Source organism: Haemorhous mexicanus, chromosome 1 (genome assembly GCF_027477595.1).
Source record: "Haemorhous mexicanus isolate bHaeMex1 chromosome 1, bHaeMex1.pri, whole genome shotgun sequence".
NCBI classification, from domain to species: Eukaryota; Metazoa; Chordata; class Aves; order Passeriformes; family Fringillidae; genus Haemorhous; species Haemorhous mexicanus.
The window spans coordinates 35,828,992-35,844,303 of record NC_082341.1 but is presented as its reverse complement, the minus strand read 5'-3'; the positions used below and the strand labels follow the sequence as shown (position 1 = coordinate 35,844,303).

The 15,312-nt window shown below is 36.3% G+C and overlaps 1 protein-coding gene across 1 annotated transcript in view; it reads right to left on the bottom strand.

Annotated features, from left to right (window-relative positions):
* The window catches only part of PLCL2 (phospholipase C like 2), a 99,769-nt gene that overhangs the window by 30,347 nt on the left and 54,110 nt on the right, over positions 1–15,312 (bottom strand). Inside the window, exons 3-4 of the mRNA XM_059845974.1 lie at positions 12,266–14,752; positions 8,688–8,891 (exon numbers count right to left, since the gene is read on the bottom strand). Coding sequence (XP_059701957.1) covers positions 8,688–8,891; positions 12,266–14,752 — 2,691 coding nt within the window. The remainder of the gene's footprint in view (positions 1–8,687; positions 8,892–12,265; positions 14,753–15,312) is intronic.

Sequence of the window (15,312 nt, the reverse complement as noted above, 5' to 3'; positions counted from 1 at the left end):
AGGTTTTTAGCAAATATATTGTCTTAAGTTAGAAAATATTTCTTCAACTGGACAAGAAAATAAATTTAGCACAGAAGCAGAGCGTTATTGAAGCTAGAAAGGACCTCAGAAGGTCATCTGATCCAAACCTCCTTGCTCATGCAGGGCCATTTATCATGGCTGGCTGCCCAGGGCCATGTCCAGATGGCTTTTGAGTATCTCCAAAGCTGGAGACTCCACAATCTCTCTGGGCAACCTGTTCCAATGTTCAGTTTCAGTCACCCTTACAGTCAAAAAGTGTTACCTGATGTTCTGACAGAGCCTCCTGGCTTTCATTTCATGCCTTTTCTCCTGTCACTGGGCACCAATGGAAGTGGCCTATCTCTGGCCTCTTTGCATCCTCTCCTGAGGAATTTATACACATTAATAAGATCCCCCTCAGCCTTCTTTTCCCCAGACTAAACAGTCCCAGCTCTCCCAGCCTTTCTGTGTAGGAGATGCTCCATCACCTTATGGCCCTCTGTTGGACTCTTCAGCACATCCATGCCTCCCTGGCACTGGGGAACCCAGGACAGGACACAGCACTGCAGGTATGGCCTCAGCAGCACTGAATAGAGGGGAAGGATGACCTCCCCTCAAGCATAATTTATGTTATGATATAATCAAGTATTATGTTTCTCTTTAGACTTTAAACCACTGCCAAAAAAAAAAAAAAACACTAAAAAAGCAGATGGAATTTCCATTATGCTTACTGAATTCACTGGCATATTATGATAAAAAATGTAATGCTGTACCTGACAGTGGCAGTTTATCCATTTAAGTGGAAAAAACATAGGAACAGACTCATGGTCTAACTTTTTCAGCCTACCTTTCCTCTCTCGCCTCTTTTAGAAATATTTTATATTCTAGAAAACACATACATGGGAAACATTTTTTTTTTCCTTCAGAAATAAGCAAGACAAGATTATGCTATAGTACTTTGCAGGATCAAAAGATATGAAATCCACTTACCAAAACTAATTCTTGTAAGTCTGAGAAAAAATAGGACATAGTCTGTTCTTAATTCTGCAACATCCCAAAATGAATTAATTTCCCCCAGTTTAAGAAAATCTACCAAAGGAACTAACAGTCCACAAGTCCTCCATTAAAGAGAACTATTTGTTCTTAATTCCTCATCAGTCAAGTATATGAGAAAGACTAGGCTGAAGACAGAGTAAATATAATAATCAGCAGCTCTCTTCCAAACTATGTACCCAGGACAATAAACCCTTTTAAAATCCAGTAGTCACTGTTTTTCACTTTCCTGACAATCTGGTTTTTGTAGCAAAATTATTTTCATAATTTTAAAACTAAAGCTGATAGAATGAAAAAACTTGTGAAAAGTGGACAATAAGTAAGGACATGTATATGAAATGAAAATATCCTCTATCTGTAAAAGAAGCAAAAATCTATTATCTGTGTGAAAAAATTAATAGGTAGTTAATAGGTTATTTCTGAAATGAAGACCATCAGTAGCAGCTCTAATAGCCACAATTTCTTTTTCACACAGATGGAATCAAAAAGACAAACACCAAATTTAAAATTTATTGAGAAAGAGAACTCCTATTGGAAATATGTAATACATATGAGAAGTTGCTAAGCATCTGACCTATTTTTATGCTCTTCCATAAACATTTCAGTGGACTACATTAAAACAGGACAGAAAGCTACATGCACTCCTCTTCCTGAGTAGCCATATTATTTTATGCTCTCATGAATACTGTGAGTCAGCCATTAGACATAATGGGATTAGTGAGAGGATACAAAAAGCTTCACCATCCACGCTCTCAACAAGAAATGCAGAAATCTTGACCTCACAGAAGCATTAAATTGTCATTATCAGAGCTCTTCAATCAATGCAAAGCAGCTCGTACTTTACAACATTTGGCACTGGAGACTTGAGTACCCAAAATTAGACATTTGCTTTGTAGACTGAAAAAGCCCAGCATAAGCTAAGGTTATCATCTGCAGCTCTGTTTTTGGAAGCATAATTACAACCTTCATGTTGTTATAAAACAGGAAAATAAAAACTGATAATAAGCAGCACAACTCTTTCTGAAGAAACTGTCCAAGCTATTCACTACATTTTCCATGAATGCTTTGTTTTCAGTTTTTATGACAGACTAATAGCTACACAATCAGTAACTATTTCAATTCATCTCAAAAACCAGGATCTACAATTACTATAATTTATTAAACATGGCAAAAACCATTACCTGGGCTATTCGCAATATTAAATTGCAATGAATGATGTATGTTTTCCCTTAGATCTCTTCACCACCAAACAATATCCATTTATTACTTAAATAAAGACAGTTCTATTCTGCAGAGACTGATAATGAAAGTAAGCAGTACTGTAGAAAGCCAGAGGCAAATATGGAAACAGTGAGACACTGTGTGTTAACACAATTTAAATACTGCATTTGTGTTGCCAACTCTGAAACTTACAGTTTTAACACGTTATAACAATCTACCACTTAAGACTGAGAAAGCTGTTGAAAGTCTAAGCAGCTACATATCTCACACCTTGATGATCTTTGCACATCTGGGGGCAGCATTAATTCATACAGCTTCCAGAGTGCTTAGCTACTTGAGCTAGATCAAAGTTGCAGGAGCTATACCTACTATCTCTAATCCACTTACTGGAAAAACACACCCTTAATGCAAAAATCAACACAAGCAACTGTCTTTAACAGTTCTTTTCCTGCTGGAGCACCAGGTTGAGTCCAACATTCACTTTAGCGATCAGAAAAGATCTAATAACTTTAAAAGTCTAAAAATTTAATGGTAACTTTATTTTAATATGAGCATTTGAAAGGAAACTTTGTTAAATGCTTTGGAAAATCTAACCAGACTGATCTGCTGTGTCTACACGCTTTTCGACATCAAAGAACTCCAAGGGATTAATGAGCCCTTCATTTTATAAAAGCTGTATTGACTCTTCCCCAACATGACACATTTCTCCATGTTTCCTCTCATTTTCTTCTTCAAAACAGTTTCTACCCATTTTCACAGTACAGATGTCAGCCTGTCTGATCTGTAATTTCATCATCTTCCCTGGAAATCTCTTGAAACACTGGTACCACACTAACAACTTTGATAGTCAGTTTCAAGTGAGAGAATACACACAACAATTAGCAGTTTTGATACATCAACTCTTGAGATCTTTCAGAACTCTTAAATGAGTATCTCCTCTTTCTGGTGTATTATTTTCCCAGTCTTTTGCCTTTCCTATGTAATATCTTCTGTCAGCATTTCACTTACAGATGAATTCTGCAATTAGCCTTTCATGAAGAAGCGTTTCATGTGAAACCTTGATCTCTACAGGTATGTGGATGCAACAGCTAAAGTGTTGTGGCTTTGCCTCTTTAGCTGGGGCTTTCTTTTAAACATGGATCAGCTAGTGAACTTGCATAATCTTTGACTGACTTCTTTACTGCTTTTTCAGAAAAGAGGCTACTGATATTTTTAAGTCTGTGCAGAACATTTTTGGAATTCTTCACTGTCAGCTCTTCTTCATTTCTTATTTAACCCTGGCAGGGTTAAATACGGATCCTGTCTTCTCCATTTGCACAGATTTCAGCTATTTGGAAAATGCCTTATTTTCATGAGAAAACCTCCTCTATTTTGTTCTCCCCAAGTGTTTTTTGATAAGTGGTACATATTTACTTCAAACTCCCCAGGTGGTATCTTTAGTGTCTGTGATGTCTGTTCTTTTGACTACTTCTTTTATCTTTTTGTTTTGTTTTATGTAGTTATGCTCCCAAGTATAAAAGTAAGGAATAATAGCTTTTCAACCTTCTGTGCAAAGCATTAAATTCTCTTCTTCATAAGCCAGATAATGCTAAGAGGTAAATTGTAACATGGAAAACTCATGGAGCTCGACTTCAAAGTCATGGGCTCAAGGACAACATTCTGAACCAACTGGGCTCAGAACACAGCTATCATGGTCTATGCCAGTCACATATTCCTCAGGAAAGGTACTATATGGATAAATCTGAATTTCCTTCAAGTGCACAGTGCAAGTGGTGAGCAGATGTTATCACGTGATTTAAAATCATGTGATATCCAAAGATTGGGTTCTACTGCAGGAGATTGGTGACACTGAACTCAGTCAGAAACTGAATATTTTGGCCTGTGCACAAGTTGAAGCTCACTCAGTTTTAGGAGTGAATTATCAGCACTGGATCCAGCATTTTTTTGCTTGCCCCAGAAGTTTGCAACCTCAAAGGGTAATTTGGGGAACAAAGGCTTCTCAGCTGAATAACCCTGACACATTAGTAGGCTGAGCTGAAATAGAAAAGTCTTGCTCCACCTGTTTCTCAAGATAAAAATCTATAATCACAGCATAACCGTAATCTTCCTTATTGTATTTGCACAGTAACCATAACCAAGAACCTATATCAACAACAGGAAACTAATATAGATTTTATGAGCTAAATGTAAATCAAAACAGATCTGCTAATCACTCTTCCTTAGCCCCTGTGAAAGAGGCAATGGATATACCCTTGGCTTCCTTCAGAATTATGGAGTTCAATCCAACATGCCCAATAAAACTCTGCTCAATTAATCTATATTGATATCAAGATGAGCTTTAAAAGTGAAGAATATTTAAAATTTTAAGCAGCAGCTGAAGTTTGAGAGGATTACTAACATTTTACCAAACCTTGACAATCAGTCCTTTTCAGATAGGCTTTTAATAAGCCCTATTAGTATCAGTCCAGTCTGTAACTTTAGCAGGTATAGTGTCAAATTATCTGCTTTCCAGTTCAAGTTCAAAATACAGCCTATCTTATTTAGTTTCTATCATTGCTGAAATTTCCAGCTCTGTAGCATGAAGTTAACTTCTGCATGATTGCACCTGCAATCTGCTGTATTGAGTCAGTAGCTGGAAAGAGCCAAAAATAAGGTAACCGGATTTAGGCTTACTACAGCACTGCTCATCCCCAATGATATGGTGTTTTCCAATTTAATAGTGTCACTCTCTTTTAATACCTCTCATTTTCATTATCTCACAACCCCCACCAGCAATAAACACAACCTGCTTTCAAGTCCTTCCCTAGGGTGTATATACAAAATCTATTCATCTTGTTTGATTTCATTTAAATCAAATACAGACTTATACCACATTCTGTAGACATTCTGAATTACAAAATCACCTCAAAATTAAAAAAAAACAAATTTAAAAACCACCCCAAAAACTGAAAAAATGGAACTAGCAGCATTATCTAATTAGGATTTAATGACATCTAATCCTAATTACTGTAGCAGCACTACTGATTTTTCACACAGGTACAGTTATCTGCCTGTTCTGTAGTGGTTTTTCTCTTAGAAGTAAATGCCTGCTTGCAAAGTTCAGAGAACCCTATCCTCAGCAAAGGGGACACTTCATCCTCTACTAAAGGCAAACAGAGACAGTCAAGTTCTCAACAGTATCTGGCTTTATTTGTATGGTACTCTAGCATATCTCTGAAGTGCTCTTATACTCATCGCTGAATAATGCTGCAGACTGAGGGGAAGATAATTTATTTTTTCTCTTGCCATAGTATAACTGTTAAGGTTTACTTACTGTTCATCTTAAAGGTTATAAGACATATTTTAAAACATGCAATGGTGTGGAAGAGGCACTTGCCTTAACTCCAAGCTTCAGTCTGCAGCACTGATCAGTGATGGGTGTGATGACACCAACAGAGTGCATGCTGAAGTATCACATAAAGGAAGCTGAAGTTCATGAACAAGAGGGAAAAACAAAACATTGTTAAGCAGTGAAAAGATGGTAGGGCGAAAAATACTCAGGAGCATGGAGAAGTTAAAGAAAAATACACCTGCAATTTTTGCCTTTCTCAAAAATTCCTAGATATATTTGGTTTTTATTATCCAGAAATGATACTTCAGTTCCTATAACATGGGTTTTTCAATCCATGACTAGTACTAGCCCTGATCACATAACAGCTCCTCCATTAAGTAAATGCAGATAATTTAAGAAAGCTACATGTTTAACCATGTGCTATTTATTTAAAGATAAAACCCCCAAATATCTAGTGGCACACTATTTTATTATCATTTACCTCATTGTTTCTTTTAAAAAACCTATGTTGCACTGAAGATACTCTTTCCTTTCCACATGCCCCTGCAGTATTGCACTTATTTGCAATTATTTCAAGGTAGACTGACTGTCCTGCTGTTCAGGTCTTGCATCCTTTCCCACTTGACACAGCAGCAATGAGTTCTTCAAGCACTCCCAATGTAAACAAATTCTGAATAATTAAAATCTTAAATATTACCTTCTATGTTTATTATCACTTTATGGAAAAGAGAGTATTTCTGACACATAAGAATCCCTTCATTAACTAAAAAATCATAACCCTGAAACAATCACACTTTGTGAATGCCATTACATGTGCCACACTGAGAGAGCACACAAGATAGTGGCAGCCTATGCATGCATTTATGATATACCAATCCAGGTTTGTTTCATAAACACTGAACTCTGTCTTTGTTATCCACATGATTTCATACAGCACCTGACACCCTGCAAGTACAGAGTTACATCATTCTGACCTGTACTGAGGCCTAAGCCAGCAAAAAGTAAGAAAAGAGGGTAATCATTACTTTGTCAGTACATCTACCCTTTCTCAATTCGGCATGAAGAACTCTCATTATTAAGCAGCATTTTACACCCACGTATTAATTAATCGTGACAAAAATACCCCAAGTCAAAACTAATGAGGTAAAATTTGTAAAACACACACAAAAAAATCATACAACCCCCCCCAACCATAAATCTGTCAGACTCTGAACATCTGCCACTACAGCAAATACCCATATATGAACTAAACACCATCACATTTCTTCTTCTGTCTTTGAGGAAAGTATGATACAGATGTCTCCCACCATTTCACAATGTGCTTTCAGAAATAAGAGCACAGGAATATGTCTCCCATAGCTGACTTCATTTTCCAGCATACCCTACAGATTTTCATTGCCTAAAATCTTTTGTCAAACTGAACAGAGTATTGGCAAAAGCCAAATGTCACAAATTTAAATGCACCTCATTATATTTTATAAAATAACCTTAAATTTACTTATCTTCAATACCATTTAGAGCTAGAATCACTATCATACTCTTTCTTTGAAAATGAGTATTTATATTTTCAGGACAAGAAGATGGGAAAATGCTTTTTTTGCCAGTAAATAAATGTTCTATTACTTTTACATGTATAAGTGAAGTATACATTTCTCAAGTACAGAAATATTCAAGTCATGTATAGAGTGAGGGGGAAAAATAATATGTGAGAGCCAAAGAGCAAAGCAAACTTAGATTGTCAAGATTTCTGGAGTCACAAGTCACCTTTGTCTAAGTGATATTAAAAAAAAAAATGTATTCCAGATTTAGAACTAAGATTTTAAGTACCTAGAATAGCTTAGTCACTAACAAGCAGCATCACCACATCAGAACAAACTGCAGGTAGAGACATCTCCAGCAAGAAAACAGAACTTCTTTACTTGCTGCAGCTGTAATCCCAACAGTCAAGCTTGTTTACATCCTAATTACAGAGATATCCTGTAAGCCACCACTAAGAGGATATACACTATCTTCTTGTAGCTCTGCTATCATTCCAACCAGATTTTGTCGTATCTATGGCACCACTGAACTACACAAACTCTGCCCACATTGCTAATTATCAATGAGTGGTTTTTTTCACTTTGGTATATATAATTCTAAAGCTTTAGAAAGCAGCTTACAAGATATATATGAAACTGGGATACTGGTTCATTTTTGTCCTTTTTTTTTTTTCTGCCAAGTGACCTGATGCTGCCAGGTGAGGTTTCTCACCTTAGCACACAAAATTATTGTGAAATTATCATCACGTGAAAGAAAACATTAAATAAATGAATAAATAAACAGTTACATTCTGCCAGATTACTTCAGTGGAAGTAAGGAGGACATATCAAATCACACTCTTCTGGATCTTTTTTCCACATTTCAAATTAATGCAATTCAGGTGTAAATCAGTATTTATTGGTGTGTTAGTTCTTCCTTCTTTTTTTCCTGCAACATGTTTAATTTCCAGTCTCTAAAGACATAATTTATGTATTTACCGAAACATAATGTCTGAAGTTAATATTACAGCTGCTTACATGTGTAAAAATGGCTAATCAAATGACATCGGTAAGAATGAGAGAGAAAAGGAAAATAAAAGAGCATGTGTAGAATCTTGCATGCCAAGGTGCTTATAAAACTACAATGCCTAAAAGCAGTGTCTGACATTTTTGTATTCGATGTTGAGCCAAAGCCAAAATAAACCAAGGTCCCCCAAGTGGAAAATGTAAAGTAGTAAGAGGTTTATAGATACAAAGTAAGTTTCAAACTACTGAAAAACAGGTAAATCAATACATCCTCTTCTTCATGGTAAATCCTCTTGACAATAACCACTTTACCTTCCGAAGTGTACAAGCACGTGTTTGCATGCAGTATATCAATAATCTCTATGTTTTACTCTGCATGAAAACACTACCATTGCTGTATATCCATGGGAATAACTTCCAAGCACAAGTAATGAAGCACTGGTTAAAATTACTTTTAAAACAAGCATGGTACGGTATATTAAATATACATTTAAAAAGTCTTTCAGACAGTAAAAGACAACCACAAAAAAACTACTCACCATTTCATATGCTGTTACAATCTTTTTCAAGACCTCTGGAACAATCCCTTGGAGCTCCATAGTTGGATACTGATCATTGAGATTCACTACTACCAAGGGTGCATTATCAGGCCCAACCAAGTGCATAGACACTGCCAAAATGCACTGCATAAGATTTGCTACAGGAGAGAGGCCACATAATTCTTTGAATGAAACTACTGCATTCTGCAAAAAGGAAAGAAAGAGTTTCCTTTACAGTTAAATATGAAATTTAAAGTCTTGTTATTTCAGGATAAAATATTTCACTGTTATACCTGAGCTACCATGGTTGTGCTACAATTACCACAGCTTTTCCCTGAAGAACTGGCTTTTCGAAACCAGCCAATATTACACATATATTTTACAAAAATGTTAAAAATTCAAGGAATGCAGTACATGCCACAGAAAAAAACATCTATTTAGAACAAGCATATCTCCTCTCTATCACGGCTAACATTAACTATGGAAATAAACAGATTCTAAAACATAGTGGTTATATATCTTGAAAATATTCAAGACATTTTTTAAATGCCACCAAGAGTAAAGAAAATTAGATGCTGAATGTCCCAATTAAGCAAAGTGAAGCAGAAGGAGGAATTCAGCACATTTGTAACTTTAAACATACCTGAACTACAGTCCAGACGTGCTGTGGATCTGCGGGCTCCCATTTGGTGTGAATGACAAACCCAGCACTCCACTATTGAAGTATTCCTATCACAGAGCCACACTTAAGTGAATTTTTTAAGGTACCTTAACTTAAATACTGATTCTGTACCTTTCCCTAAGACTTTTTATGTACTATTTTATATCCAGAATGGTAGAATATAAAGCCATAAGTTTAAACTTGAAGAAAGTTTACAGCATTACAAATACAGTGTGACTCCAAGTAGCCACTGACATTCCATGATGGGAATATTGTCAGCACTGTACAGAATTTAGGAGTTTTGTACCAAATGGGAACTGGTGATCTATGGCAGGTCTGGAGTTTGTGTACCTGAAGGAAAAAAACACAAAAATATGGTATATTTAAGTTACAAATGTGCTCAGCGCTCCTTTCTCACATGTTGCACCCAGGCAGACTATCTGATACAAATTTTCACTTTAATACAAATCACTTTCCATCTTGCTGGCATGGCAAGACTCATTTGTGGACATGTCCCCTAGGAAGACATAATGCCGACCTTAACTCAAACAGAAATCAAATGTGAAATATTTTGCTGCTCCTTTATCAGATGACATACCAAAGCAGACTTCCAAATACGTATGTGCAGCACATTCATGCAAAATTATGTGAACACAAAACTGCACCTCCCCAGTCACTTAGGAGTGTACTTTTAGTAAATGTCCAGGAAACAGAAATGACTTTTAGCAACTGAAGTACACTTCAATGACACAATAATTACACAGCTCAAGAGACAGACATTGGGAAATCCAGTCAAACAGATTTTGCTCAAGATAAGTACATGGCTTTTTGGCTTGAGATAAGCCATTATGAACAACCATTTTACAGAGAAATTAACGAGGACCCAGGGATTGTATATATTCATTAATGACAGGCAGGACAGGACTAAAATGTACTACTTCTGTAACTCCTGCCTTTGGACTTCCAATTCTATATCCAGAGACTATTCCTCATACCATTAAGTAACTTCAACATGTAACATCACCCCAGTTCAATCACCCATATTATACTTTCATCAGTGATTAATATATAAGAAGTTATGACATCAGCTTTTGTCATGGTAATATAGGAACAAAAAGAAACAAAAAGGGCTATTCTTATACAGATTCATAGAAAATATTAAACTTGCTGCTGCACATTTTCTTTTCTCCTCTTATTCCATCTTATATTAAAAAAATCAAACTAACCAGCTTTGCCCTCTATAATCTGGCTTCTGAGGATATATTGGTCATAAAAACCATTACAATTTATAACACAAAATTTCAGTAATACAAAAATTAAATAAATCTCAGATTCCCTGGCATAAATCGATACTTATTTTAATTGAGTGGTTTATTTGCTTTTATTAGCTGTAAAAACTTAGTTACACGGAGTTTAAATGGTGCACATGACATAGTCTGTTAGCAAAGTTAAGAAAAATTAATCTTCCCTTATGTGCTTAAAATATCTTCATCATAGCATTTTGAGATAATGATAAATTTAGTTGATAGCACATCTTTCAAACTGACAGAATAAAATACATAAAATATATTTTAATATCTCTTGTTCAAAGAAACCCCACTGTAGAGTCTGTTTTCAATTATATCATTACACAGCGCGTACTGCAGCATGCACATTCAAGAGTTTAATGTAGCTACACAAAATTCTGTTTTCACTGCTTCCTCAACTCAGTTCTTCCTTGAAAAGTACCTTCAAATACAGGACTCTTCATTCTACAGAATTCTAGCCTTCAGTAGGTTAACTATAGGTAAAGTTCATTTTACATGCAGCCTGTAATTTGAAACATTTATGAGTCAAAGTATCATCCCTGTAGTTTTTAAATTATATTTTAAAACAGCAAATTTATATACCAAGTGGAATGGGAGAGCTGCATAATTATGTACTAATTTCTTCTCTCATATAAAATTAGCTTTAAAATTGTATTACTATTAGAATATTTTTAATATAATATTATTCATTAAGGAAATTTATATACACTGATGTGCCTTTAAAATCCAGAATCAGGTCTCAGATGTTTCCTTTAATCTCTTTTCCTTTAACACTGTATAACACTAAGGGGATTTGATAGGTCAGTCCATTTGAAATGACGATTCTTAATTTTGTTGATCAATACTAGCATTCCATCAGAAGTTAATAAATAAAGTTTTATTTAATGAAATGTAACTTTAAAACTCAATTTTAATACTTTTTACCTGGAATCTCCAAGTAACACGTTTTTAAATGACATCTCTTGGCTTCCACAAAACAAAGCACTTCAGACTGCACTTTTTCCCTAAATTCAACATGTTTAGTAATACGACATCTAAAGTAGGACAACTTCTTCTAGAAGATGCCTTCTAACACCTCAGTGCTAATGCCATGTATTTCTAACATAACTAGGAAGATTCATGGAAAGCAAACGGATCTTTCTTGAAAGTACTGCCTTCTATTTGGGACTAAAGGAAAAACATAACTTAGGTGAAACTATGCTAAAGATTCTTAGACATACAAATAAGGTCTCTGATAAGCATTAAAAGTCTCCCTTTTCTATCTGTTGTATAGTCTTCCCACATTCCTACTTAATTTTTTAAAACAAAAATATTGCCATACTTTCTTTCAGTGTATCTCTAATATTCCTTCAACAATATAGGATAAGGATTGAGTTCTAACACTGGAGTCATATTTCTACTCCACATTCAACAAAATACACGTGCGCATTCGAGGTTGCATGAGAAGAGAGTTCACCTAAAAGGCTCCTTGGACATGATCCATTCTTAGAGCTGTTCAGAATTACACTCAAATAGCTCAACATACAACACACTTAAAAAAGCAGGTATTCCATATGCATCATAATACAAATGCACACACATGAACCAATAAATTGATTATAAAACTGTACCTGCATATTTTCTCTCAAATCCGTAGCATCCCGAATAGGTTGGAGGGCATTCTTGAATACTTCATCTACTGTTTTAATCCATAATGTTCTCATAGAAGCATATTCCCTTGATTTCTTGCCCTTCCTCACAGAGAGGCCCCTCTTATGAGGTTTCCCACCACCCCTTCGATTAGTAATGGCCACATGCACGAACAAGGAAGCATGAGCTAAACTTTCACCAGTCAATGACTGCAGAGGAACGTGCCGATAACCAGTCTGGAGACACTCAAAGGGAATAGTGTACTGCCCAATAAACTCGTCCCCAATGTAATCATCATCCAGTACTACAAAACGCACCATAGCTAGCTCTGGTAAATTTATTTGAAATTCAAAGCTTTCATCAAAAATTGGATTATCCCCGTTCTGATGCATAGTTTTCGTCCTTTGCTCAGCACAGTCAGCAGGGATTCCATGTATTTCGACATAGACATAAGGATCCACAACATCACCTTTGGCACCTGATCCTTTGGGTTTAGGGAAGTTCTGCCCACTAATGATTTTAATATGAAGCAGCTGAGGTGAAACTCCAGGCACGGTGTCTTTTGTATTCGCACTAAAGAAGGAAACTTCTTCTCTCATGATAGCAGGACGAAGGACGTAGCCACAGTTTCCATTTTGTCGAAACCAACCAATGTTAAGGTCCATCATTAAGCCAGGTGTTTGAAAGTTCATTGCTACTATCTGACAACCACATTTCCAAAAGTCCTGGGGATTCATATTACTAGAGTCAATCCTCATAGGACTGGGGAAAACCCTGGCGAGAAAACGTTTGTTATAATTTACAAAGTCTCCTGGGTTTTCGTTGGCATATTTGCTAGCAAGCACTTCGTTAAAGGAGCACACTTCCCAGTACTTCTGGAGCTGAAATGAAACTTGAAACTCTTTGAACTGAACTGATTTACATATGCTCACCAGCTCAGAGAGATCTTTGCAGAGCTGGAATCGTTTCCCTGTCATTGAGTTTTGCTGCTCTACCCCCTCTTTTGCCACTCTCTGTGACATTTCTGCTCCTTCGTCTTCATCTGTAACATCTCCCTCTAGTCCAGAACAATTGGCAGAAAGCTTCTTTGCTTTAATTAGTATTTTCCCTTTAAGTGATTCCGGTGATGGTAGATAAGACTCTTCAATGTTTGGAGACTGCGTATGCAGTTTGTCCCCCAAAATTTTCTTCATGTGCTGTACCATCACTTTCTGCTGCTTAATAGAACAATGATTTTCTAAACACAAAATAAGAGGGTATTCTGAAGCAAAAAAGGCATACTTGTTAATAATGTCAATCACACTACGGAAGACAATTTGTGATGTCATTGTATGCCCTGTGTAAATCACGGGCTCATTATCTGGACCATCCCATACGTCCAGTTCAACACTTCGACAACCCATTTTAAGAGCGCGAATGTAACCCGTGATGTCAGAAGGCCCTCGAAACTGATCCTCTATCAAGTATGTATTATGAGATGAATTTATAAAATAATGAGATAAAGGTTGTTTCATATCTTGACAAACTTTTTTATGCTCTGGATCAAATATGTGGCAGTCTGGTGAAGTAAGGTAATTTGTAAACCCATCTATAGAAAGACAACCCTTTTCCTGGCCCTCTTTGGCTGGCTCGTATTTCTGAATAATTTCAAGGCTTATTTCTTCTGTGACCTGTGCCATACCCTGCTCTGCTTCCAAAAACATCATGAGGTCCTTGGTATCTAGAAATTCTTTATTGCTTGAAAACTGAACTAACAGGAAATAGATTTCAGGTCTGGTACAAAGCTCATGAAAAACTTCAATAAATTCTTCTTTTGTTACTTCAGTACCAGCTTTTTCCCTGGATCTATGTAACTCCTTGAATTTTAATTCAATTTTATTAGTTTTTAAACCAGGGTTTAAGTCTTTGATAAATTGTACAGCATTACATAGGGGTATATGTCCCAAATTATCTACATCTGATTCACTGAACATTTGTGAAAGCCACGAAGTCCGCATATTATCTTGAGTAGTTCCTAACATATCTAGAGTATGTTTTCCATAAGAAATCAGGTATCTTAAGCCAGTAACCCAAATATTTGCAACGTCTGCTGAGTTAGCAACCAGATCTAGCGACTCATAATTTTCTCCATATATAATTGAAAACGCACAATCTTCCGATATCTGGTCATATATTCCATTGCTGCGAAAGATATCTGTATTTTTTCCTGTTCTCACTTCTTTGATTGACTTGATATCAATCTTTGCTTTCTCAGAATCCTTTTTGGAAGGCTCCCAGCGCAGAGACTGCATGTCGGCATCCAGGAGGAAATACCGGTGGTACACCCTGGAGTTGGATCGGACCTTCTTGAGCTCGGAGCCTTCCACCATGGCGTTGATGCAGTCGCTGGCGCTGCTGATTTTCTTCTCCGTGGGCATGCTGCTGAACGACACAGTCTTCTTCCTTTCTCGCTTCTGTTTCGTACCATCCTGGTAAACAAGGTGGGGGGAGGGAGAAAAAAATAATGTGTCAGTGTGATTTTGCTCAACATTGAAATAGGCTTCAACTTAAAGCTGGAAGTTCATCAAGCGGTTCAATGAAGTCTGTGCAACGACCAGTAAGATGGAAATTCTTACTGATACCATCACAAAATACTAATAATGCTTTAATATTTGCTCTTGCCTCTATAAGTAATACTTCAGAGTTAATTTTTAGTACTTTTGATGGACACAAAATTTAAAAATATTAGTTTTGAATGCTAACAAAATAATAATGCTGTATTATTGCATACATGTATGTGCATTTTATTTTATGAGTTGTACTCTATTTAGAGAGAGAACAGGTTCTAAAGTCAAGGCACTAGGAAGCAAGCTTTTCTCTGAGTCCTTATACAGTCCTATAGATGCTTGCCAAACTTGTCAGTACAGAACATAATGCTTTAATACCATGCTGACAGGGTCCTTGGGCCACAGAAACATTAATACACAATTAACTACATAAAATCCATAGGACACGGTCCTAACTACATAAAATCCATAGGACATGGCCC